The sequence below is a fragment of the Sorex araneus genome, chromosome 3 (assembly GCF_027595985.1).
Source record: "Sorex araneus isolate mSorAra2 chromosome 3, mSorAra2.pri, whole genome shotgun sequence".
Taxonomy (NCBI): Eukaryota; Metazoa; Chordata; class Mammalia; order Eulipotyphla; family Soricidae; genus Sorex; species Sorex araneus.
Genome location: NC_073304.1, coordinates 141,340,663 through 141,366,640, shown reverse-complemented (window position 1 = coordinate 141,366,640; position 25,978 = coordinate 141,340,663). Strand labels below are relative to the sequence as shown.

The 25,978-nt window shown below is 42.7% G+C and overlaps 1 protein-coding gene across 7 annotated transcripts in view; it reads right to left on the bottom strand.

Annotated features, from left to right (window-relative positions):
- Positions 1-25,978, bottom strand: part of RIN2 (Ras and Rab interactor 2) — a 299,434-nt gene that overhangs the window by 102,393 nt on the left and 171,063 nt on the right. For 2 of the 7 annotated variants that reach the window (XM_055131458.1, XM_055131462.1), the window contains exon 2: positions 19,370-19,418. The exons of 4 other annotated variants lie outside the window; for them this stretch is intronic. In XM_055131458.1, coding sequence (XP_054987433.1) covers positions 19,370-19,396 — 27 coding nt within the window. In that variant the 5' untranslated portion in view covers positions 19,397-19,418. The remainder of the gene's footprint in view (positions 1-19,369; positions 19,419-25,978) is intronic. One more of the 7 variants, XM_055131459.1, reaches the window with a different exon arrangement.

Sequence of the window (25,978 nt, the reverse complement as noted above, 5' to 3'; positions counted from 1 at the left end):
AAAATTGTTAAATACTGGCATAGCAGTAGCAAGATTATCAACATCTAACCTTGCAAAGTTAGATACACAGAGTTGCTAATAGGAAGTAGACTAGGCTTTAACTTCCTATTGACCCCAGTGAGCCAAATCAATCTTGGACACTATGTATTTGTACAAAAATTATGCCTTATACCTTTTGGAAGATTATCTGAAGTTTAAGACTAAGAGGCTTGCCAATTATGGAGTCTTGTTAGCATGTGTGTATAAGGGCTGGATGTGCAGCTTGATCTCTCTGGACTTGTTTCTTCAAGAAATGAGTAAGAGGAATGGATTTCTAATGCCTCTCTGGCTCACTCATTGATTCCCATCTGTCCTTCTTTCCCTTTTCGGAATGCAGTGGTATGAATGTTACAGACACATTCACTTCCCCTTTTTCTGCCTCCATCTTTCTACTAAGCAGCTGTCGTCACTGGGCGCTCTACAAGCCCTAGGAGAGAAATAATGACTCACTCTTTCTGGAAGATATGTATGAGTGTATACACTATATATAAGTGTATGCACACACCCACAAATCTCAGATATGTATAAATATGTGTGTATATAAATGCTATGTATATCTATTATATATAACTTTAGGCTAGGAAACTATTTATGATTCTAGGAATTGACCTAAAGAAATAATCAAATATATGTATTTGTTTACATGGCAGCATCGTGCATCATAGTGAACAATGGAAAAAGAACTGAATACCTAATAACAGTGGTTTGGTTAATTAAAGTGTGATGTAATGATATAATGAGAAACGACACAGTCATTAATATGGCAATTCCGTTATACCCATTGATATGCATACCATTGGCCAATATATTAAAATAGTATTAAATGAAAAAAAACTTGCAAAATAGGACACATTCTTTAGGCTTATTTATGTATTGTATTTAGATGCTGTGGATTTATATAATATAATAGACTTATACATAATGTAACAGATTATATAATATAACATAATATAATAGCCTAATATAATAGACTCAGCAAAATTCTGCACATCTGAGCATCAATATATGCACAGTGCTCACTTCCAGATAGAACAGTTCAAGGAAGGACATTATAGGTAATTCTCTTTTTTTATGTTTTCTGTAGTAAATAGTCTTTTTATAAAGCAAACACATGTTTTATTTTCAGTTTGGAAAGAGGGAAAAATAAAAGGAGACTGGTGAGTTAGCTCTAATTGTTGTAGTACATGCCTTGCATGCAGAGACCCTGAATTCCATCTCTGGCACCACAGTGGTCCCCCAAGCACCAGTGGATATAGGACTAGTGGCCCCTGAGCATCTCTGAGCACAAGCAGTAAACCTTTAAGTCTGACCCCTTGGTATCAAAAAGAATAAAAGAATTGTTTGATGGTAGAATCATATAGATTCTTCAGCTAATGACACAGCAATTCAACAAGTTTGCTTCAGAGCTCCTGGGCTCAGTGATACAATGACCTAGTGAAGGGTACTTACTTTACCCAGTGGAAGGGTCAGCAACATGCACTTGGTGGGTGCAGGTCTTAAGAAGTCAAAGGAAATCAGATATTCTGTCAATTATCATGGCTAAACTATTGAACTATGGTCCTCTTGCTTGAAGGCTAGGGTCTTGTTATTCAGTTATGTCTATTTAGTTCATCTTTTTTCTTAGTTTGGACAAACACATTCAATTACATACTGGGGGACAGACTTAAAAATGGAATCAAGTCGTTCCTCTTCCCAAAGTATTGCTACATATAAAGAAATTTTCTCTATTGGTCTAGCTCCACTACTACTCAATTCAACTCTAAATGCCTATTAACTTCAAGTGCACAGAGAAAGTCAGGACGTGTTTAAATTGTACTTCCTCAAATGTTTCTTCTTTATTTTTTTGTGGGGGCTGAGGGTGTCACACCCAACATATCTCAGGGCTTACTACTCCTAACACTGTGCTCACAGATCACTTCCGGTGGAGCTTGGGAGATCATATGTGGTGTTTGGGATTGAACCAGGGTGTGCAAGATCTGACCTGCTGTGTTCCTCGGACCCTTCAAATGTTTCTTACTCAACACTGGTAGTATGAAATGTGAGCAGCCACGGTTTTGAAAACAGGGTTACTGCTCCCTAATGCTCAATGATAAAGGATGAAATGGGCTAAATGTTTGACTGATTGAGGTCACTCTGGGCATGTGTACATCGGGGCTTTCCAGGGAGGTGGGAAGTGCAGGATTCTCGGGGCATGATGCCTTCTGCCTGCTCGGCTGCTTGGCTGCACTTTCTGGGAATAGTGTTTGTTTCTTTGTTTTGTTTTGGTTCGATTTTTTTAGGGGGGGAGTATTTTGTTTTAATCATTTAAAGTGCATTTTAAATTTTATTTATTTTTGTTCAGTCATTGTGATATACAAAGTTATTCATAGTAGGGCTTCAGGCATACATTTTTGTTTTTTATTAGTACTTGAACCACACCTAGGAGTGCACAGGGCATACTCCTGGTTCTGTGCTCAAGGCAGGGTTAAGAAACCATATGGGTTGCTTGGAATTGAATCTGTGTCAGCCACGTGCAAGGCAAGCGCTTTGCCTGCTGTACTATCTCTCTGGTCTTAAGGGAATGATGTTTCGCAGGAACTTCAAAAATAAAAATGTTGCCATGGCCCCTGGGACAGTAACTTTTGTATTTGGAATTTTGGTTTCAATTTAAAAAAAAATGAAATAAAACTAAAATGAACTGGTACAGATCTAAAAAGGAAAGAAAGTAGAAAGGAGGTGTAGTTCTATAACTTGCACCATTAAAACAAAAAAATTTTTAGTTCACTGATGAAATTTACAATTAAAAGTTAATTTTTCATCTGAATGGCTGAGAGGCACATGAGAAAATGTTCAACATCACTAATCATCAGGGAGATGCAGATCAAAACAACAATGAGATATCATCTCACACCTATCATCTCACACCACAAAGACTGGTCCACATCCCAAAAAACAAAAGCAACCGGTGTTGGCGTGGATGTTGGGGGGAAGGGACTCTCCTTCACTGCTGGTGGGAATGCTGACAGGTTCAGCCCTTTTGGAAAACAATATGGACAATTCTCAAAAAATTAGAAATTGAGCTTCCATTTGACCCAGCAAACCACTCCTGGGAATATATCCTGGAGAGGCAAAAAGGTATAGTAGAAATGACATCTGCATTTCTATGTTCATTGCAACACTGTTTACAATGGCCACAATCTGGATAAAAACAGAGTGCCCAAAAACCGATGACTGGTTAAAGAAACTCTGGTACATCTACACAATGGAATAATATGTAGCTGTCAGAAAACATGAAGTCATAAAATTTGCATATAAATGGATCAACATGGAATTTGATTGGTATTATGGTATTATGTTGAGTGAAATGAGTCAGAAAGAAAGAGACAGACATAGAAAGATTGCACTCATATGTGCAATATAAAGTAGCTGAGAGGTACAAGATTGCAATGATGCAATTTCTGGCAGGTATTTTTCTGGACTTAGTTAGTAAAATACAGAAATCCAAAACAGTGTGGCCACTAGTGCGGCTGCTCGACCTCATATCTCTTCATTCTCAGCAATGGAAAACAAATTATCAAATGCTTCCTTTTCAGCAGGCCCAACTTTAGGGGAGAGAAACTCCAAACAATAATAGTGAGTTTTTTGTTGAAATATTGAATGTAATCAAAGTAAAGTGAAATTTATCAGTTACACAGGTGGGGTGGGGGGGCTGGGGAAGTGGGGTGTGGGGGCGAGGTATACTGTGATTCTTGGTGGTGGAATATGTACACTGGTGAAGGGATGGGTGTTCAAGCATTGTATAACTGAGACTTAAACCTGAAAGCTTTGTTAACTTTCCACATGGTGATTCAATAAAAGAATAAATAAAAAAAAAAGAATAAATAAAAGTTAATTTTTCCCCCTGCTGGCCAGAGAAACAACTCATCAGGCTGAGTGTAAGCTTAGCATGAAGAGGGACCAGGTTTGATCTCTGGACTACATGGACCCCAAGCATTGCTGGGAGCAACCCTGAGCACAAAGCTGTGAGTAGTCCTTAGCATGGTTAAGTGCTGCCATGTAACCCAAACAAAAACTAACTAAAAATAATTTTTTTCACCGCTCATCATGGGCTCGAGCGATAGCACAGTGGTAGGGAATTTGCCTTGCATGCGGCTGACCCAGGTTTGGTTCCTCCACCCCTCTTGGAGAACCTGGCAAGCTATCGATAGTATCCCACCCACACGGCAGAGCCTGGCAAGATACCCATGACATATTTGATATGCCAAAAACAGTAACAACAAGTCTCACAATGGAGACGTTACTGGTGCCTGCTCGAGCAAATTGATGAACAACGGGATGACAGTGATACAGTGATACCCCTCAGTATATAGAAAGTAGTAAGAGAGTAAAACCTGGGGCTGGAAGATAGTGGAGTGAGTGGGCACTTGTTTTGCACAGTTCGATCCCTGGTACCACATAAAGTTCTCCAAGGACTGCCAGGAGTGATCACTGAGCACCACTCAATGTGGTCCATCTCCTTCCCAAAAAAAGTATTGAGTTCTCATCATACGAATAAAATTATTTTCCTTTCTCCCTCATTTTGTTATCTACATGAGAAGATATATGTTAACTGGGCCTAGGATAGTAATCATTTCACAATACGCATGCTATACCTTAAACAGATGATGCCAATTAGTTCTCAATAAAACTGAAAACAATTTCTGTAAATTACGGTGTCTTCTGAACACATATTTAATTAGGAAATATGGAGGAAGGAAACTATGAAAAGGGAGATGTAGATTTTTTTTTAATATGAAGCTGGTCAGTTTCTGTCTTGTGAAGATGATTTGTAACTGCCGGGATGAATCACTGAGACTTTGAAACTTACTGAAATGCAAAGGGTTTGCTTTGCATCAGGCACCAGCACTTAGACGGAGAAGCAGCTGCGGCACCCTGTTCCTCCTTTTCACAGGACACTCATGGCAAGTACCGTATGTGTCACTCCACACACCGGCACTGCTCCTTTCGACTATAAGCGCTGGGCAGTTTCCGGCCAGCGCTGCTGATACCCTGTGGCTAGATGAGCTCAGAGCAGGATGGATAACCCTTTAGAGGCTGATTCCTGTGGTTGCCTTTCCTCTCCCTCTTATCCTGAGTTTCTTAAAATCATCGCCCCCACCCCCCCAAAAAAAAACTGGCTTGTATATCTCATCTCTGAGTCTGCCACTGGGGAATACAATCATTGTGGACATTCTTTTTTCTTTTTTGGTTTTGCTTGGGGGCCACACCTGGCGGTGCTCAGGACTTACTCCTGACTCTGTGCTCAGAGGATCACTCCTGGTGGGATTGAGGAGTTGAGGGACCATATAGGATGCCAAGGATGGAACCTTGCAAGGCAAGCCAGCTGTACTATTGCTCTGCACCCTCAATGAAGTTTTTGTTTTTTTTCAGTTTTTATAGTTTTGAGAGGCTCTTGCCCGTGCACCTGGCTGTCTTCCCCAGGGCCCCTTGGAGGGGGTGGGCTCCAGCTTCCCTCCCGATCCTGAGCAGAGCTCCCAGCGGCTGAAGACCTCCGGAACCTAGCCACAGCCATGCTCAAGGCCCCTCTCCACACGTTCAGACAGGCCTCACGCATGAAAGTACCAGCAGAGGAACCCAGGTGTGTGTAATCCCATCAAGGGCCAACATCCAGAGATTTAAAAGCAAGCTCCCAGAAGCGCATGTGATATCTTATAACCCACTTCTCCCTCTGGGAGAAACTGGCAAGCTACTGAGAATTTCCTGCCCACATGGGACAGCCTCGCAAGCTTCCCATGGTGTATTCATATGCCAAAGCCAGTAACAAGCTGGGTCTCATTCCCCTGACCCTAAAAGAGCCTCCAATGCGGCACCATTGGGAAGGCCGAGTAGAGAGAGTCTTCTAAAATCTCAGGGATAGGATGGAGAGGTTATTGAGACGGCTCGAGGAATTCGACGATCAACGGGATGATAGTTTTGCATTTTTTTGTTTGGTTTTGGGGCTACACCTGGCAGTGTTCAGGGATCACTCCTAGAGGTGCTCAAGGGACCATACAGAGTGCTGGGGATAGAACCAGGAACAGCTGCATGTAGAGCAAGTGCTTAACCTCTATATTGCCTCCCGAGTCCCTCACTGTTTTTCTTTTTGCAACAAGTTCACCGCAAGACTTCTCAAGCCATCTTGTCTACCTTAGGCAGCCAGGTAACTTTGTCCTCTTGGGACCTCTGTTCCTCACTCCCAAGTATGCCCTGGAATTAGGTAAACAGAGGTATTTTAAACTATTTTTGTGACTTTGCTTAGATTACATGAGCAGCATTAGGACAATGCTAGTGTAGTCTGCATCTTCTTGATATAAAACACCTTTGATAAAGAAGTTGCAAGCCTATTTTTGCTATTAAGAATAAAGCTGAGAGAATATCATCTGCCAGACTGGTATTTTAATGGTGCAAGTTACAGAATTACACCGCCTTTCTACTTTCTTTCCTCAAACTGGAATTCCTGTGTGTATCACCTGTGGACTTTGATAAAATGCAAATTCTGATCTTAGATGTAGAGTAAAACCTAAGATTATGCGCTTTTTTTTTTTTTTTTGCTTTTTTGAGTTTTGGGTCACACCCAGCGATACTCAGGTTACTCCTGGCTCTGCACTCAGGAATTACTCCTGGCGGTGCCTGGGGGACCATATGGGATGCCGGGGATTGAACCCGGGATGGCCACGTGCAAGGCAAATGCCCTACCCGCTGTGCTATCACCCTGGCCCCAAGATTATACATTTCTAAACCTGAACTTCTAGGCATCTTTGCTAGGAAATGCCTTTGCCGACTAACATTCCACATGTGAAGCAAAGTGTGACTGTAGGGCCCAGGGGACAAGACATGGAAAGTGAGAGGGAGATAAAGAACAAGAAACTGGCAAATAGTCACAACTCAGCAGCAACACTGATACGTTTAATTTGCTTTGGTCTTGACTTGACTTCTCAGTAAAGCCCTTCTGATCACTGAATGGATTATACTGCTTCTGAAGCCACTTCCCTCTCCCAGCCAGCAAACACCAGTACCTGCATTCTGCAAAAGACACTCAGAATTAGCTTCTGTGCATGATGCCTGCAAAATCAGAAAAGTTTTAACCTTCTAATTCAGAACAATAGAATGAAGAATGCATATAGGTTTGTGTGTGTATGGGTGTGTGTGTGTGTGTGTAAGAGAAGAGGAGAAGAAGCTTTTATCATTATTATTATTATTATTGTTATTATTATTATTATTATTATGTCACAGCTGATGGTGTTCGGGGGCTACCTTTGAATTGATGCTCAGGGCATGATGTTACCACTGTATTCTCATAAGGCTCCAAAATAAATTACATGTATATTACATAGAGAGCCTAGATATGTATATTATGGAATATGTACATGTTTATACAGTTGTAAATGAATGCATGCACATGTATGTGTAGAGAGGGAAAGAGAAGGGGAGAGAGAGAGAAAGAGAGAGAGAGAAGAGAGAGAGAGAGAGAGAGAGAGAGAGAGAGAGAGAGAGAGAGAGAGAGAGAGAGAGAGAGAGAGAGAGAGAGAGAGAGAGAGAGGAAAGAAAGCAAATGGAACAAACGCCTATCCCAGTGGATCTGGAGTAGGGGTACAGACTAGATAAGCTCCCTAGTGCTACTCCTGTCCTTCGTACTTATTTTATGTGTTCCAAGAAGTAACCCCGGAAGCCCCGGGGGCAGGAAAGCAGGAGTGAGAACAATGAACAGGAGAACAGAAGCCAGGCTGCCCAGAGCTGCTCCCGGCTTCCCGCGGGTATTCCTGAAGCCCACTTTACACTGTCTACTGCGGAGAGATCTTTTCAGTCAGTTCTCTTCTTTGCCCTCAGAACCAGCCCCTGTAGCCTTGAACTCGAGCCTGAGGGCTTCCCCCCTCATCCTGGCCGTGCCCCTGTGCACGTAACCACACCCACCTGGGCCACACCCACGCTCCTTCCTGCTCCAAGAGGGGCTAGCAGGTGGGAGAGCGAATCCACCCATGAGCCCTGGGCCACAGAGCACGGCGTGACAGACTGGCTCAGACTCCGAGAGCGGCGAGATCTGCGGGGTGAGAAGGCGACTTTCCTGGGCCTCAGTTTCCTCATCTGTGAAAGGAGTGATGAACACACGGAAGCTGGTGGGAGGGGAACGGCAGGCACATTCCCGGGGAAGACCCCAACCGAATCAGCCTCTGCCAGTCGCAGGTGGGCTGCCAGCACGCAGAAGCACCTGCAACGCACAGAACCGCTCATCCTGAGGGCCTCACCCAGGTCAAGGTTTCCAGAAAGGAAATCTAATTTCATTATTAATTTTGTGTTATTCTGGGGGGAAAATTAGGCAATAGAAGTAGGAATACTGGGGAACCCAGGCCTTAAAAATGCAAAGTATGCACTTTACCACTGAACAACATCTCTGGGTCAGATTAGATATACACATATATATTTAATATATATGAAACATATTTCATATATATGGAACAATTGTGATAGTGCTAGAGATTACACCTGATTATGTTGGGAATAAAACACAGAACCTCACACATGCAAGGCATGTGTTTATCACAGTTTTGCCCATGGCCCCTCAATTATTCTTAAATTTGGTGGTGGGGGGGCTCTTGGAGCCACACCTAACTGTGCTCAGGGGTTACTTCTGGCTCTGTGCTCAGAGATAACTCTTGGCAGGGCTTGGGGGATCATATGTTGTGCTGGATACTGAATCTGGGTTGGCTTCTCATAAAGCAAGACCTTGGCTGCTCTACTATCTCTCCACGCCGCCACCCCCATTTACTGTTAAGTGTATATCTATGATGGTGAATAAAACATTTTCAGTATTTGGGAAAGTCTAGATGCATTAATGTGGTACTGGAAGCAGACAGGAAAGGGTTGTAGGGTGGGTGGCAAGAGTAGAGGAAACAGAGGCGGAGCCCTTGGGGCGGCTGTAAAGGGGGAACTCTAGTGACAGTCTAGTGACAGCGAATGTCTCACGTCCCATAGTAACTGCAGAGCAGGTACGGTGCTCCCTGCGTCTATTCTCTCCCACCACTCACGCCCTAAGTTTAGATCCTTTCAAAAGTGGATATTCAACCATTGCCCACAAACATCTCTTAATAAAAGGAAAAAAGGACTATTTACTCTGTTTGGAAGTAAATTTTTCCTTTCCAAGTTTGATGGTAAAGAGTTTTGGACTTTTTTAGGGGAAACTTTTTTTTAGGGTGGCTCAAGGATGACTCCTGGTGGGATCACACATGGAGTGTTGGGATCAAACCCAGGCCAGCCACGTGCCAGGCAAGAGTCCTACTTGCTCTGCTATTGCTCTGGCCCTGAAAAGTTTTGAACTTTTTATATATATATATTTATTTTTTTGCTTTTTGGGTACACCTGGCAATGCACAGGGGTTCCTCCTGGCTCATGCGCTCAGCAATTACCCCTGGTGGGGCTCAGGGGACCATATGGGATGCTGGTAATTGAACACGGGTCGGTCGAGTGCAAGGCAAACGCTCTACCCATTGTGCTATTGCTCCAGCCCCAAGTTTTGAACTTTTTAACTTGAAGTTTCAGTAAGAAATGAAGAAAATGTGAAGCTGAAGAGATATGGCTGACTAGGGTTCGATCCCTTGACACCACATATAGTTCTGTGAGCCCTGCCAGGAGTGATTTCTCAGTGCAGAGCCAGGAGTAAGCCCTGAGCACTGTTGGATGTGGCCCCAAGACCCAAGACCCAAATCCCTATGCCCTAACAAAAAATGATGCCTTTGGGTTACTTGAATTGTTCTCTATTCACACTGACAGACAAGCTGAGAATGAGATCCGTTCCATGGTTTTATTTTACTTATCAGATTGTTATTTCCCTCCAGGCTTTAAGGTCCAAATTCATCCCAGTGTTCTTATGTTCAGAATATCAAACAATGCTTCTTGAGGTGTCTGATGCCATGTTGAGGCAATTGCTAGTTAATGTATAAGGGTGAACTGACACCGGCTGGAGAGATAGTAGAGCAAGGAAGGCACTTGCCCTGCATGCAGGGGACCTGAGTTTGATCCCCAGCACCACACATGCCCCACTCACTAGCACTTCCAGACATGGCCCCCAAAAAGAACAACAAAAAGAATGAATTGACATTGTTTTAACTCGGGAAAATCTCAGGAAGCTCACATCATTTTGTCACCTCAAGGAGTCCTCCCAGCATGCTGATGAGTTAGGATTGGGATCTTTGTTAGTTCCACTTTATAGAGGAAGAAACGGAGTCTCTGGGTTCTTCCCATGGAAGGCTACTGGCGGCAGTGTAGCTAGGGCTCTGAGATTTATGAACTCCCCAGGTTGAGCACATAGGTCTCAAACACACTGGAAATACTACGAGGCTTTATTCCACTTGTAAAAATGCACATGCGCATCCCTATTGGCTGTCCCTGGGATGAACTCACTGACTTTATCTGGGAACCCAGGACTTTCCCAGACCCCCTCCTCTCCCAAGGAACTCAACATTCCTGCATCTCCATATCCTCTGAATCCTTAGCACTTCCTTCCCTCTGCTGATAAGTGGAGTATGAGCTGCTCAGTATCCTGCTGACAGCTTGACTGGAAGCCAGGTCTCAAGGCTGGCATGTACACTTTCCAAAGGAGTGCTCAGGGCAACTCCCAGCCCATTTATCTAAAGCTGCCTCTACCCTCCTGATGGACCCGCCCTTCCCAAGGATGGTTTAGGCAGTCACTGCAATGTGCATGTCATGCATCAGTGAGGCCTCTGGGCGCACTCAACAGTGTTCTCTTCCATATACTTCATATGGGATTTTCCTATCTTTTGTGATTAAGACAGTTCTAGCATTTAAACATAAGACTATTTTATGATTAAAAATAGAACAAAAACAAACAAACAAACAAAGGCAGAAGATCTACCTAAAAATGAATTTTCAGAGGCAGGCAGGGGTTGGGGGAATGGGGGGTGATGGAAGGGAACCTGGGGACACTGGTACTGGGAAACGTACACTGTTGGAGGGACGGGTGTTGGAACACTGTATGACTGAAATTCAATCATGAAGAGCTTTGTAAGGTCTATCTCACAGTGATTCAATAAAAAAGTTTTAAAAAATGAATTTTTAGCCCCTGGAAATTAGAATCATCAAACCACTGCATTGTCCACTTTATCTAATTTGGTGGGAGGGGGTGAGCACCATGCCCAGAAGGGGAGGACTTACAGTAGGATGTTTGGAGAGTGATTAACTCAGTGCTGCTCGAGCCCAGAGCTGCCTGGGTGCTGCTGGCGGGCTCAGGTGCCATGTGGGACCAGACCAAGCATAGGGCTCTGCGAAGACCAGGCCTGAACTTCAGACCTCTGAGCTGTATTTCCTCAGCCCAGGCGTGTCCCACTTTATTTATCTTTCTTTGGGGGGCCACACATGGCTGTGCTCGGGGATCACTCCTGGTGGTGCTTGGGGCCCATATCTCAATGCTGGCCACTGAACTGGAGTTGGTCAAATGCATCCCCTGAACTGTCTGGCCTGTTTCTCATTTTAGGTGGCACACCTGCTCTTTAGTTTGATAGAGTCCCCACTTTACCCTATAGTGTAGTGGACCCATTTAGCAACCATCATTAACCAATTACACCTGTCTTGGCGTTATTACTTACATTATTCACTTGGCTCCTGTAATCATTTGAAATTGTGACCTCTACTATATATTCCTTCTGGGTATGCTCAATGACCCAGATAATGGGCCAGGTGAAGCAGGGAATGTGGTTAGAAAGAGAATGAGTCTGGTTGGAATTACATGCATGGGAAAACACCAATAACAGTATTGTAAATTACAGAACTTCAATCAATTAAAATTTTTTTTATTATATAAAGTTTAAAAAGGGAATGAGTACTGTTCTCAGAAATCGAGCACTTATTTGCCTTAGCATGTATCTGTTCATTTGTAAGTTTGAGATACTTTTACCTAGACTCAAGACTGCCTCTGAGAATTCAATGCCAAAATGAAATCATCTACCAAGTCAGTGGGCAGAAAACATACATCTTTTTAATAAGGGCCAAGCAACGGGATGGCAGTGACAGTGACAGTGAAGGGCCAAGCAGCAAACATGTAAGCCTTTGAAGGCAATATATCTTCCTTTTTTTTTTGCTTTTGCTTTTTGGGTCAGACCCGGCAATGCTCAGGGGTTACTCCTTGTTCATACACTCAGGAATTTCTCCTGGTGGTGCTTGAGGGACCATATGAAACCTTGGTCGGTCGCATGCAAGGAAAACGCCCTGCCTGCTATGCTATCGTTCCAACCCTAGGCAATATATATATTTTCAAAGCAACTCAGACCCACTGTTCGGGTCCAGAGCAGCACATATAAAGCTCTTTATGCAAAAGAATAGACATATTACAAAAAGCACAGGGACTGAATTTAGCCTGTGCTGACTTTGTCTTAAGTGTCTTCTTTGTCTTTGTCTTTGATTTTCCTGGTGACTCCACAAATTCAGAGAATATGGGACAGGACAGAAAACAAAAGATCAATATTTCTGATAAACACAGCAAAAATTCTGAACAAAACATTAGCACCTTCCAATTGAGCAATGCATCGGGATGCATTATACATATGAGCCAGTAATATTTACTCAAGGGATACAAAGACTGTTCAATATATGCAAATTAAAATATATGTAATACACTATCAATAGAGGAAAGATAAATTCGTATAATAATGACCATAAATGCTAGTAAAGCATTTGACAAGATTTAGCACCTAAATAGGTGCTAAAAGGTACTGAAAGGCAATAGGCCATGTATGATAAATCTACAACTAACTTTTTAGATGGTGAAAAACCTAAAACACCTTTAAAATCAGAGAGGATAGAGAGGTTTAGAAGGTAGATAGATAGGTAGATAGATAGATAGATAGATAGATAGGTAGATAGATATATATATATAGAATATTGAGGGTAAGACTAGCCTTGCATGCAGCTGGCCTGGTTTTGATACCTGTCATCCCATATAGTCACCTGTGCCCTGACAGAAGGAAGCACTGAGCACAAAACCAAAAGTAAGCTTTGCTAGGTGTTACCCTCAAAACAACATAAATAAAATCAGAAAGATGACAAGGGAGTCATCACTTCTGTTTGATTTAGTATTAAAAGTCTTAGGCAGAGTGATTAGAACACAAGAAATGAAGAGACAAGAAATGAAAAGAATCCAGGGGCCTGAGTCATAGTACAGTGGGCAGGGCAGTTGTTTTTCGCACAGTCAACCAGGCTTGATCCTGGCATTCTATATAATTCTCTGAGCACTGCCAGGAGTGATCCCTGAGCACAGAGCCAGGGCTAAGCCCTGAAGATCAGGGTACAATGCAAAGACCAAAAACTGAAAAGAAATTTTTTAAAATTTAAACAAAAGAAATGAAGGGAATCCAGATTTAAAAAACTAAAGTGAAAATATTATGAAATACTATATATGGATAATGTGATAATCCACATAGAAAACAATAAAGACTCCACTAAACAGCTATTAGAGGGCCAGAGAGACAGTATAATGGTTAAGGTACTTGTTTAGCATGCAGACCTGTCATTAATTTGAATCTGGCACTGCCAGGTGTGGACCCTGAACAGACCAGGTACAGTCCCTGATCATAGCAAAGTGCAGCCTCCAAACAAAAACAAAACAAAAACTACTAGAAGGAACTAATGAGTACAGCAAAGTGGTGATAAAATCAATACATCAAAATCTATGCTTTACTATATGCCAATTGTAAATGAGAAGAAATATCAAGAAAAGGATTTTATTTACAGCTACATCCAAAACAATTAAATACTTAGGAATAAATTAAGAGAGGATGTGAAGGATCTGTATAGCAAAACTACAAGTCACTGTTAAAATATAGGGCCAGAGACACTGTACAGGAGTTAAGGTTTGTGTCTTGCAAGTGGCCAACAGCCCAGATTCAATCCTTGGTGCTGTCTGTGTACGGTCCCCTGAGCACTGTCAGGAGTGACCCCAAAACAGAACCAGAAGTAGCTCCTGAGCACCATCATAAGTGGTTCCCCTTCACAACCAAAAAAAAAATTCATTTAATGAGAGCTTAGAAGTTGAAAAGACATTCCATGTACATGGATGTGGAAAATCGAATAGAAAAAATAACCTTTTTAACAGAACCAGTATGAAGAATTCCCTATCAAAATTTCAGACATCGATGAAGGAAATAAAAATATTAACCTACTTAAAATCATAAAAGACTTGAATGGCTATAGCAATGCAAAGGAATAAAAGAAAAATGGAGGCTTCATGTTATTTGACTTCAAACTATACAACACAGTGACAGTAAGTAAAGTTGCATGATATTGAACTAAAAACAAACAGATTACTAGAATAGAATCAGAGCCCAATATTAACCCACACACTTACTGATATTTAATATATAACAAAGAATCGAAGACTATGCAATGGAGAAAGAAGAATGCTTTAACAAATGGTATTTGAAAAGATGTATAGACACAGGCAAATGAGACTACATTTCTCTTCAACCTCTTATAAAAATCAATTCAAAATATATTAAGGGTCTGGAGAGAGAGAACAGACTTCCAACCCTGGTTCGATCCTCAGCATCCCGGCCCCCTCCCCACACCTGCTTTTCTTTTCCAGGCACAGCTCCCCTGTGTTTGCACATGCTACTACCTTCCCCACCAATGCTCTTACCTTCTCCTGGCTCTTAAGCCCCCTGCAGAGCTCTGCAGAAAGGCAATCCTCTCCAGCCACGCATGCAGCAATCCTGCTCACCCCGCTCCACTTTCAGCCCAGTTTACTCTGACTTTTCCCCCAGGACCACATGCTCAGACCCTGACTCAAGGTGCAGGACCTTAAATAAATGTGCAATATGTGTACAATACTCGTCTGTACACAATATACTTTTTTTTTTTCAGATACAAGGCCAGGATTGGAGCGAGTCTCAGAAGAAACAATTCAGAACAATAGCACCAAATCTATGCAAAACAATTTTCTTGCTTTCATTTTCTTAACGTTCGAAGGGCCTGGCCCAGAGTTGATTTGAAAACCACAGAAAAGGGTTCTTTCCTATCTGACAGTGCTGCCCAGGATTTCTCAACCTTGGCGGGATGGCAAGTTGGGGCCAGATAGTTCTTTGCGGCAGGGGTGCTGCCTAGGCACCGTATAAGAAGTCAGTCAGTTCTATCTCCAGCCAAAATGTTCCAACCAAAGCTATTTCCAGTAATCTAGTGGCTCAGGCAGAACTGCTTGTCCTGGGCCCAAAGCCCAAGGAACCTTTAACTCTGAGGCATCAGCACCTCAGAGACAATCCCAGAATCTGGAAGTAGAGAGACAAGCATGCTGCTGACATATGTTCTTACACAAAAATGATGCACATGGAATGCAAACACATGCAGGCCATGAGGCACCCACTAGGAAACCAGGCTGCACATAGGACACTCAAGCCTCAAAAATGACTCAGTGCACCCCCTCCCAACACAAGGAACATCAACTTATTTACAAATGTATCCATAATAAGTTATAGGTATACCAATCCCACTTCCAGTGTAAACTGCCCTCTACCATTCTCTGCAAGTTTCCTCCCAAGCCCCAGCCTACTGCCTTAACAGGTGCATTTTTAGTTTAATGATTATGATTTGGGTCCAACACTTATCATCTTGTTGACTCTATGCTTTAGATATGCACATATGCCAAACCTCTATACCATGGACATATCTGGAGTCCCTGACCCTTGTCCCACTGCGTCCTGTTTGGCTCTTCTTCTACCTCCATTTCTCTCCTTCCCTGGGCTTTAAATTTCGATAGTCCAGGGACAAGGGTTTGCCCACCTCTGGTACGTTGCATTTTCTCATATTTTCTATGCCAAAGACCACCAGAATCTAGCCACAGCCATGCTCAAGGCCCCTCTCCACATGTTTGGACAAGTCTCACGCATGAAAGTACTGGCAGAGGAACCCAGGTGTGTGTAATCCCATCAAAGGCCAACATCCAGAGACTTGAAAGCAAGCTCCCAGAAGTGATACCTTATAACCTACTTCTCCCTCTGGGATAAACTAGCAAGCTACTGAGAGTTTTCTGCCCACATGGGATGCCTGGAAAGCTTCCCATATTGTATTCATATGCTAAAGTCAGTAACAAACTGGATCTCATTCCCCTGACCCTGAAAAAGCCTCCAATGCGGCATCGTTGGGAAGACCGAGTGGAGAGAGGCTTCTAAAATCTCAGAGATAGGACGAATGAAGAGGTTACTGAGACTGCTCGAGAAATCCACAATCAACGGGATTTCGTGATTCGTGATTTTCTATATACTACAGATAAGTGATAATCATCCAGCATTTGAGCTTCTTCTTCTAACTTACTTCACTTATGATATCTTCCAGTTCTATCCAAGTTGCTGCAAATTCACAATTTCATTGCTCATTTTATTATCTACTCATCTGTCGTTGGATAATGTTGGCTGCTTCTTGACCAAATGCTGCTACCTCCCTTGCTCCCTCCCACGTTCTATATACAGAGTATTAAGCTACTCATCATCTTGCAAACACACAGCTACTTCCTTATGGTTGCCAGACAGGATTTTGCCAAATGTGAATTTTAGATTAAACTGGAACAAGTGTTTAGTGGAAGCATACGTTAACTAGAGCACTTCCAACAATCAGGCCATGGAGAAACCTGCTCCCTTTTTCCTACCTTTCCCTCCATACATCAAGGACAATCTCGTAGGGCTTGACCAGAAATTGCAGGCTCTGTTCCCACTTAACCTCAGACCTGTCAGAGAAATAAAAGCTGAGGTGTCTCCTTCCTTGCACACTGCAGAACCTCTGGGGAACCTGACAGTGCCGGAGGCTGGGCTCCCACATGGCTGGGCCCCTCTCCCAAGCCAATGCATTATGGCTTCAAACTGACAGCTCACTGGCTGAAGTCAATCTCAGAGACATTTTCTTTCATCCTCATAGTGGTTTTTAAAATTGGGATTATCATTATCAAGGATATCCATTATCAAGGATTTCTTCTCTCAAAAAATGTTTGAATACATCTCTTATGTGACAACAAATGGCTGGAAAGAAATGTTTCCCCATCCTGGAACAGCCCTGTACCCTTGTTGGAGATGGTCTTCACCAAAAACACCTGTCTGACATCAGGCCCACTTAAGCATTTTGCTCATGTAATTCTGTCTGGTCTATAGGTCTTTGAGTTCATGATCAAACAGTTTTCCCACGCTTTGGTCTTCAGGATTGCCTCTGTTGAGCTCTGAAAATGACACCCTTGATGAATGTCCCTGTGAACAAGGGCGGGACTTCGTTTTCCTTCCTAATTTTTACTATAATTCACAAAGTAATTTAGTTCTGTAGGCCAATTCTCAAGTTCTGTTCCTTTGCCCTTTTATTATTTTACCCCTGAGTTTCCTTATATTCCACGTGTAAAAAAAAATCATTCTGTATTTGTCCTTCTCCTTTTAACTTGAATCAACTCAGCATAGTATCCTCTAGATTTATCTCTATATAGTGGTAGATTGCATGCTTTCATCTTTTCTTATAGCTAAGTAGTATTCCATTGTGAATATATACCATATTTTCTTTATCCAGTTATCTGTTCTTAGAAACTTGGGTTGCTTCCAGATAATGGCTATTGTGAATAAAACTGCAATGAAGTTAGGAGTATAGTGTCTTTTTAAAATCGTGTTCAGGGACCCTTGGGATAGATGCCAAAATATTGGTCTTATGGGAGCTCTGTGGCAGACAGAGACAGAGTCTCTTGCCCCCACGCCTTGCTGTCTTCCCCTCAGAGGGGATGGGCTCCAGCTTCCCTCCCCAACCCGAGCAGAGCTCCCGGCAGCCAAAGACCACTGGAACCTAGCTACAGCCATGTTCGAGGCCCCTCTCCACACATTCAGACAGGCCTCATGCATGAAGGTACCAGCAGAGGAACCCAGGTGTGTGTAATCCCATCAACAGCTAACATCCAGAGAGAGACTTAAAAGCAAGCTCTCAGAAGCGATATCTTGTAGCCTACTTCTCCCTTTGGGAGAAACTAGCAAGCTTCTGAGAGTTTCCTGCCCACATGGGACAGCCTTGCCAGCTTCTCAAGGTGTATTCATATGCTAAATCCAGTAACAAGCTGGATCTCATTCCCCTGACCCTGAAAGAGCCCCCAGTGCAACATTGTTAGGAGGGCCAAGTCGAGATAGACTTTTAAGATCTCAGGGAAAGGATGAAATGAGAGGTTACTGAGCCCGCCTGAGAAATCGGTAATTAAGGGGATTTCGTGATCGTGATCGTGATGGGAGCTCAAGTCCTATTTGGGGAGGAAGTCTCCATACTGTTCTCCACAGAGGCTGGACTAGTCAGCATTCCTGTCAACAGTCGATGAGGGCTCCTTCCTCTGTCATTCCTGCCAGCATTAGTCTTTTCTTTTCCTTTTGCTGTATGCCAGTCTCATTGGTGTGAGGTGATATCTCATTGCTGTTTTGGTTTGCATTTCTCTGATAAGTAAGTGATAGGAAACAGGAGACAGAGAGATGGTACAGCAGATAAAGAGCTTGCCTTTCACACAGTTGGTCCAGGTTCAATCTGGGGCACGACATATGTTCCTCTCAACACCACCAGGAGTGACCCCTGGGCACAGAGTAAGGAGTAAGTCCTGAGCACAGCCGTGTGTGACTCCCCAGACAAAGAAAAAGTGATAAAAAGCACTTTTTCATATACTTATTGGCCATCTGTATGTCTTCTTTGGGGAATATCTGTTTGCGAGCTGGACTTCTTAGTTGACAGAAATGAGGAAATCACTTTAAAATTAGGTTATAATCAGATGTGGCTTTCATCTTTTGTATTCTTTCTGGTATCACTGGCTCTGGAGAAGCCAGCTGCCATGTCCTGAAATCAGACTCAACAAAAGGTCCAGGTGAGTTTTGAGTTCCCACCAAGAAAACCTTCTGATGAGGGCCAGAGAGATAGTTTAAAGAGCCGAGCACATACTCTACATGCAGAAGGCTAGAATTTTACACATCTCACCACCATTGTAACTTGTTCTCAATCTCACCAGGACTTGAGCTATTGGGCACTGAGTTAAGCTGTACCCAGATTTTTGACCACTCTAACCTCAAAACAAATAAATTTGTGGTTTTAAGTCAATTAGAATTGGGGCTGGGTCTCATTCCCCTGACCCTGAAAGAGCCTCCAATGCGGCATCATTGGGAAGGAAGAGTAAAGAGAGGCATCTAAAATCTCAGGACTAGGACGAATGCACCATCAACAGGATGATGATGATGATGATGATGATGATGATGATGATGATGAAGGTTGGGGCAATCAGGAATACATGCTGCTGGTTCAGATTTAGTTGTGAAAGTGGTTTTCTGCTTACCACAGGAAGAAAATAGCCTCCATCCATTCACTGTAGTCCAATGAACCTGCTAATAAAATCCCATATTAAAAAATTTGTCAGACTTTTTGGCATTTGAGTTTTGGCATAAAAAAATAATGACAGGGCTGGAGAGATAGTTCAGTGGAAAATAAAAGGCTCTTTCCTTGCATGTGGCCAACCCAGGTTCAATCCCTGGCATCCCACATGGTCTCCCGAACCCACCAGGAGTGATTGCTGAGTGCAGAATCAGGAAGAAGTCTTGAGCACTGCTAAGGGTAGTCCTTAAACAAACAAAGACTTACTTGGTAGGAAATCTACTTCAAATCTACTTCATGTGGGCTCTTTCAGGGTTGATTTCCCCTGGGGTCACTTAAGATGAAGGAGAGAACAAGAAAGATACCATAATTTACTATGTCCTTTTCGTTGTTGATGCTCTTTTGTGGTACGTGGATCAGTCAGGGTCTCATACCCTGACTATGTCCTACCATGAAACAAGGTTCTCTGCCCTGACTGTGCCTTTTCATGTATGCCAGGCATTGTCTAACAAAGCCACCTACAAATGTTTTTTATTACTGTAATTTCCTATTTGTTGTTAATGAAGGACTCTGACACAGTGATTATCTATTAATTTGCTGCTTTGTGTTCAGGAAAAAAATCAAGAAAAAGACTTCAAAGGATAATTTTATTATCATATAGATGACCAGCCAGCTTGTATTTTTAACTTCGCAAAGTTATTATAAATTGCCTTTCTGAGTTCACTAAAAATACATTATCTTGCAAAATGTCCTTTGGACCGGCTTTACTGGTTTTAAGGCACAGACTGAATAAAGTTTTGACATATGTTCATTTATACTGTATGGAACTTTTTGTTTTTTTCTGTTTGTTCTCGGGCCACACCTGGTGATGCTCAGGGCTTACTCCTGACTCCGTGCTCAGGGATTACTCCTGGCAAGCTTGGGACACCACCTGGGCTGTGGGGATAGAATCTGGGTTCACCACATGCAAGGCAAGCACTTTACTGGCTGAATTATCTGACCCTTAACTTTTAAAAAATTGTCCACTGACATAATAATATTTCAAATCTATACCTTTTTTTAATTAACAAAAAAGGAAAACCATATTATTCAGGTATACTATTCCATTTAGCCAAAGAATATGAAAATATGAATTCAAAAGGATTCTTGGATTCCTGTATTTGTAACAAGCACTGCTCACACCTGATAGCCAAAATAAAGAATCAACCTAGAGGCTCATCAACAGATGACTGGATAAAGAAATTGTGGAAATACTCCTTTGATGTTAAAAAACATGAAATTGAGTCATTTGGAACAAGATGGATGGGGTATTAGATAATTATATCACTGTATCACTGTCATGTTGTCCATTGATTTACTCGAGCAGGCACCAGTAATGTCGCTATTACACTCAGCCCTGAGATTTTAGCAACCTCTCCTTACTCATCTTTCCCAACGATTGGAGACTCTTTCAGGGTCAGGGGAATCAGACCTATCGTTACTGTTTTTGGCATATCGAATACGCCATGGGGAGCTTGCCGGGCTCTCTGGGAGATATGTATATATCTTTTATGTATTTGGGATATGAGTATGCCATGGGGAGCTTGCAAGGCTCTCCTGTGCAGGCAATAGACTCTTGGTAGATTGTCAGGTTCTCCAAAGGGAGAACAAGCCTATTAGATGTCTATTAGAGACTCTGCGTCGCTCTCTTCCGGGAGCTTGGTATTATAGTCTCTGGATGCTGGCTGTTGGTGGGATTACACGGTGCCAGAGGGAGTTTGTGGGTGTGGCTGCCAAGCTACTGGAAAATGGGGGTTCTGGGTCGAGAAGGCCCAGCCTCAATCTGAGCAGGCTTGGAGATCTCAGCCCTGGGTCCCGCACACCTGGGTTCCTCTGCTGGTCCTTTCACGCAAGAGGTTTGTCCAAACGTGTGGAGAGTGGCCTTGAGCATGGCTGTGGCTGGGTTCCGGAGGTCTTCAACTGTCAAGGTTCTGCTTTGGGTGGAGAGGGAAAAGCAACCCCTCCCCTCCGAGGGGCCCTGGTGAAGACAGACAGGTTCGGGGAGCAAGAGACTCTGCATTGCTCTCTTCCAGGAGCTTGGTTTTATAGTCTCTGGATGTTGACTGTTGGTGGGATTACACAGCACCGGGGGCCGTTTGTGGGTGTGGCTGTCAAACTACTGGAAAATGGGGGGTCTGGGTGAAGAAGGCCCAGTGCCAATCTAAGCAGGCTTGGAGATCTCAGCCCTGGGTCCTGCACTCCTGGGTTCCTCTGCCGGTTCCTTCATGCGAGAGGCTCCTCCGAACAAGATAATTATACTAAATAACATATATAAGATGTGAAAAGACAATTACTGAATAGTTTCACTCATATGAAGAACAATAACTGAAGCAAACAGGGGGCCAAGGGGATAAGTGCTTTCCTTGCATGTGGCCAACCCAGGTTCAATTCCCAGCAGCCCATTTGGTCTTCTAAGACCCGCCAGGAATGAAGTAACCCTTGAGCACAGAGCCAGGAGTGAGTCCTGAGCACTGCCAGTTCTGACCCCAAACAAGTAAACAAAAAAATGAAAGCAAACTGGCAAAAAAACAAATATTTTAGACTCTGAAAACTATGGCAGTTACTAGAGCAGGGAAGGGGAAGATGAAAGAAATGGGTAGAGAGATCTTTTGGTGATGGGATGACACTGAAGTTTGTTGGTAATTATGATAAATCCTGTTGACATATAGGAGTGTTAAGATAGATCCCAATTTTCCCCTAATAATATACATGATAAAGTTTTGAGAAGGGAGGATCTATATTTCCTTGGTACCCACTTCCTCATGAAACCTTGTGTTTCAAGCAAACCTGGAGAAATACATGGTTAAGGGAAGCCGAGGGAATCTATTTCACTGCTGACTTTTTAGTTTTGGGTTCATATTCAGTACTGTGGTGGTGAAGGTAGATAGTGTCCCACATACACTCCAACTTTTTGAGGTGTCTTCCTGCCTTACTGCTGATTTTTAACAGACAGACTTCTTTAAAGGGAGAAAAGTACCCAACAGGCAACACCCAGCATCACAAATTCATGGCCACAATATGTGGGGAAACCTACCCTATAATACCATGAAATCCCTTATGCTTTGGAAACAAGAACAGGAAGTCTTGTCCAGTAACTTCATGTCGTTCTTAGAAAGCCTTGCCTTGAGAGATTGATCGAGTCTTGGGAGAATTGGAAGCAGATGGTGAAAGATGAGATAAGCGCAAGCATTTAACAATAACAACAACCCACAGGTGCTGGAAGGGGCTAGGGGGAAGGGCAGGGAACGCTACTGTCCTGACCTCTAGAGAAGTTTCCTGGGAGAGAATTTGCTGGAAGAGCAGAACGAGACCTGAGCAGAACCCTCAGCAAGGTCAGAAAGGCTGGGGTAATCACAGGAGAAGGACAGGACAGGTCCACACCCTGTCCCTGGTGCACACTAACCAAGCTCCTTGGACCTCAGTTTTTCTGCAGTCTTTTGTTTTGTCTCATTTTGAATTTTGGGGATCCACCTGACAGTGCTCAGAAGACAATATGTGGTACCAAGAATTGAACCAAGGTTGGCCATGTGCAAATCTAGTGCCTTAATCCCTTTTTGACCTCTTAGGCCCTGGACCTCAGTAATGTTACCTGTAAAAAGAGGTGCTTAGCGTAAAGAAGACATTAGTGTCCAGTGCTTGATGCAACTATCCAACCAGCTGCCACCACTCAAGATAGGATGGGTCTGATACATATGCTCATTGTAAAATACCTTTTTTCAATGTATTTATTAAATACATTTTGGTACTCCCCTTTAAAAACATTTAACAGAAATGTTAAATATTAGATTAATTTTATACTGATTACTCACTAACACAGTAATAACTATATTAGAGTAAAATGTTATTAAAATCATTTATTTGTTTTAAAAAATATTAAAAGATAATTTTATAACAATTTAAAAATATAATTTAAATTATAATTTAAAAATTAAATGACTTCTTACTTTAACACTTAAAATTATATACTTGGCCTACTTTGTATTTATTTCTATGGGGCAGTAGTGCTCTAAGACCTCTCTAGGTAAATGTGTCTCCAAAGAAGAGAGAGAGAGTGAGAATGAGAGCACGAGAGAGAGAGAGAGAGAGAGAGAGAGAGAGAGAGAGAGAGAGAGAGAGAGAGAGAGAGAGAGAGAGAGAGAAGAGAGAGAGAGAAAGAGAGAGAGAGAGAGTGAGAGAGAGAAGTGTCTGCCATAAGAGGCAGGCAGGCTGGGGGTGCAGTGGCAGGAGGGATGCGGGGTGGATATTGGTGGTGGGAAATGTACACTGGTGGAGGGATTGTGCTGGAACAGTTTACAATAGAAACCTGATCATGAAAGCTTTGTAACCGTATCTCATGGTGATTCAATTAAAAAAAAAAAGAACTGGGGTGGGGAGGAGCTTTGGATGTGGCAGAGCATGTGTTTTGCACATGTGAGGCCCTGGGTTCAATGCAGGGCATTCAGGGGAGGAAAGTATTACTATCTTTATAAGAAAGGAAAACAAAAGACACAACCAAATACTACATCTCAGGTATTCTCTGCAATACTTTCATGAGTCATTACTGAGATGTCAATTGTTCTGACCAAATCTCTAACACTGCTTGCTTCCACTGCATGACGTGGTGCCTCCCTGGGTGCTTGGCAAGCAATGTGGTGTCTGTTCACTGTTCGGGGGTGTACTGGCAGATCAAGAACAGTGGCGCTTGGATTTATGCTGGTAAGCAGCCACAGATCCACATAAGGATTTGTTGAATGAAATTATTGACTGAAATGTGACTTTGGGTCTCTCCATTATTTTTCAAGCCTCTGCCATCTCTGTCTCCTGTTATACAATAGTGAGTTGTTGTGCTGGGCTGTGTGTGCAGAGACATAGATTTTCTTACAAAGAGCAGACTGAAAACTCCAATGGTGGGAATCACCCGAGCTAAGATGTATATCTGTGCCAATTCTGGATTAGTCAAAGTTTACCTTCATGCATAATTTGTGAAATCTGATGAACCTGGGAATCGGAGAGATGTACAGTGGGTAGGGCGTTTGCCCTGAATGTGGCTGACCTGGGTTTGATCTTTGGCATCCTATATGGTCCCCTGAACACTATCCAGAGTGCTTTCTGAGTGCAGAGCTAGGAGTAACCCCTAGTTATGACTGAAAACAACAACAAGCTCAAATAAAGAAAAGGAAAGAAAATATATGAACCTTTCAAATACCTAGAAGACTGATAAGTAAATGCACTCAGTTGGGATAAAATGATCACCCCTAATTGATCTATTTAGAAAAGTCACCTTTAGCAATTAGATTTCTTTACAGCTAATCAAGCCTCTTACTATTCTACACAGCTACTCTATAGTGTCCGTGAACTACAATCCTTGCTTTTCTGTTTTTTTTTTCTGAAAGACAAACATGACATACCTAATATTTAAACCACGCAAAGTGACCAAAAGTGAATTTCTTGACCTGAGCCCAGTTGAAGGGTCCCAGCTTGTTTGTGAGTGAGGCTCAGGGCACCTCCTCACAGAATGAGTAATTTGAAAGTACAAAAAAGTAGGGTCCTTGTAGCCAAACATTTCCCCCACTGGTCAGTTATGAACTGTTTCTCTCAGAGACAAGGGGAGAATGGGAAGTAGGGATCTCTTACAATCTGTCAGCAAGTGAGGGCAGGCATTCCTGGAAGAAACGAGTTGCTGAGTGGGCAATTCACTCAGTTCTCTCCTGGCCTCATTCGTAGGAGAGGGTCAGTTCTCTTCATGATTAGGGATGTGGTGACAAACGGGGAAACACGTTCTTATAACAGAGTCCTAGTTATGAGTATTGCTATGACACTGGGAGCACCACTAGTCACTCGCAGATAATATTTTTACGAATTTATCTTCAGATGAAAGTAAAAGATCCAGGCCTTTCCACTGCTGCACGAGCATGATCCCAAAGGCTAACTAAACTACTTTAGACACCAGAAGCTCGCAGAAATGCCTCTAGACTGTGAACTGAACCACTGTCCCATGAGGCGCCGGGGAGTAGAGTTTCTCTCTCCAGGCTTTTCCATCTTATGAACACCACAAAAGGGAAGTAAAAGCTTTGCAGTGATGCAATTTCTGGCAGAATTTTCCCTGGACTTTATACAGAAATCCAAATTGCTTGGCCACTATCACAGCCGCGCGACCTAATATCTCTTAATTGTCAGCAATGTGAAAAGGTTCCTTTTTAGCAGGTCTGACTTTGGGGGGGAAACTCCAAACAATAATAGTGAGTTTTTTGTTGAAATATTGAAGGTAATCAAAGTAGCAGCCATGTCTCTAGACTGTGAACTAAGCCATAGCCCCATGCCAGCCAAGGAGGAGAAATATCCTTTCTCATGTTTTTTTCCCTTTTCGGGGAGAAGCAGCATGAAGTCCGCTATATTATGAGGATATACTAAGCAGGCACAAACTTGTCGGTGCGGGAAGGAGAAAAAAAAGAGTTATGTACTTGGAACCGCGGGACTTTATATCTCTTCATTCTCAACAATGAAAAACGAATTATCAAATGCTTCCTTGACAGTAGGGCTGTCTTTTTTGGGGGGA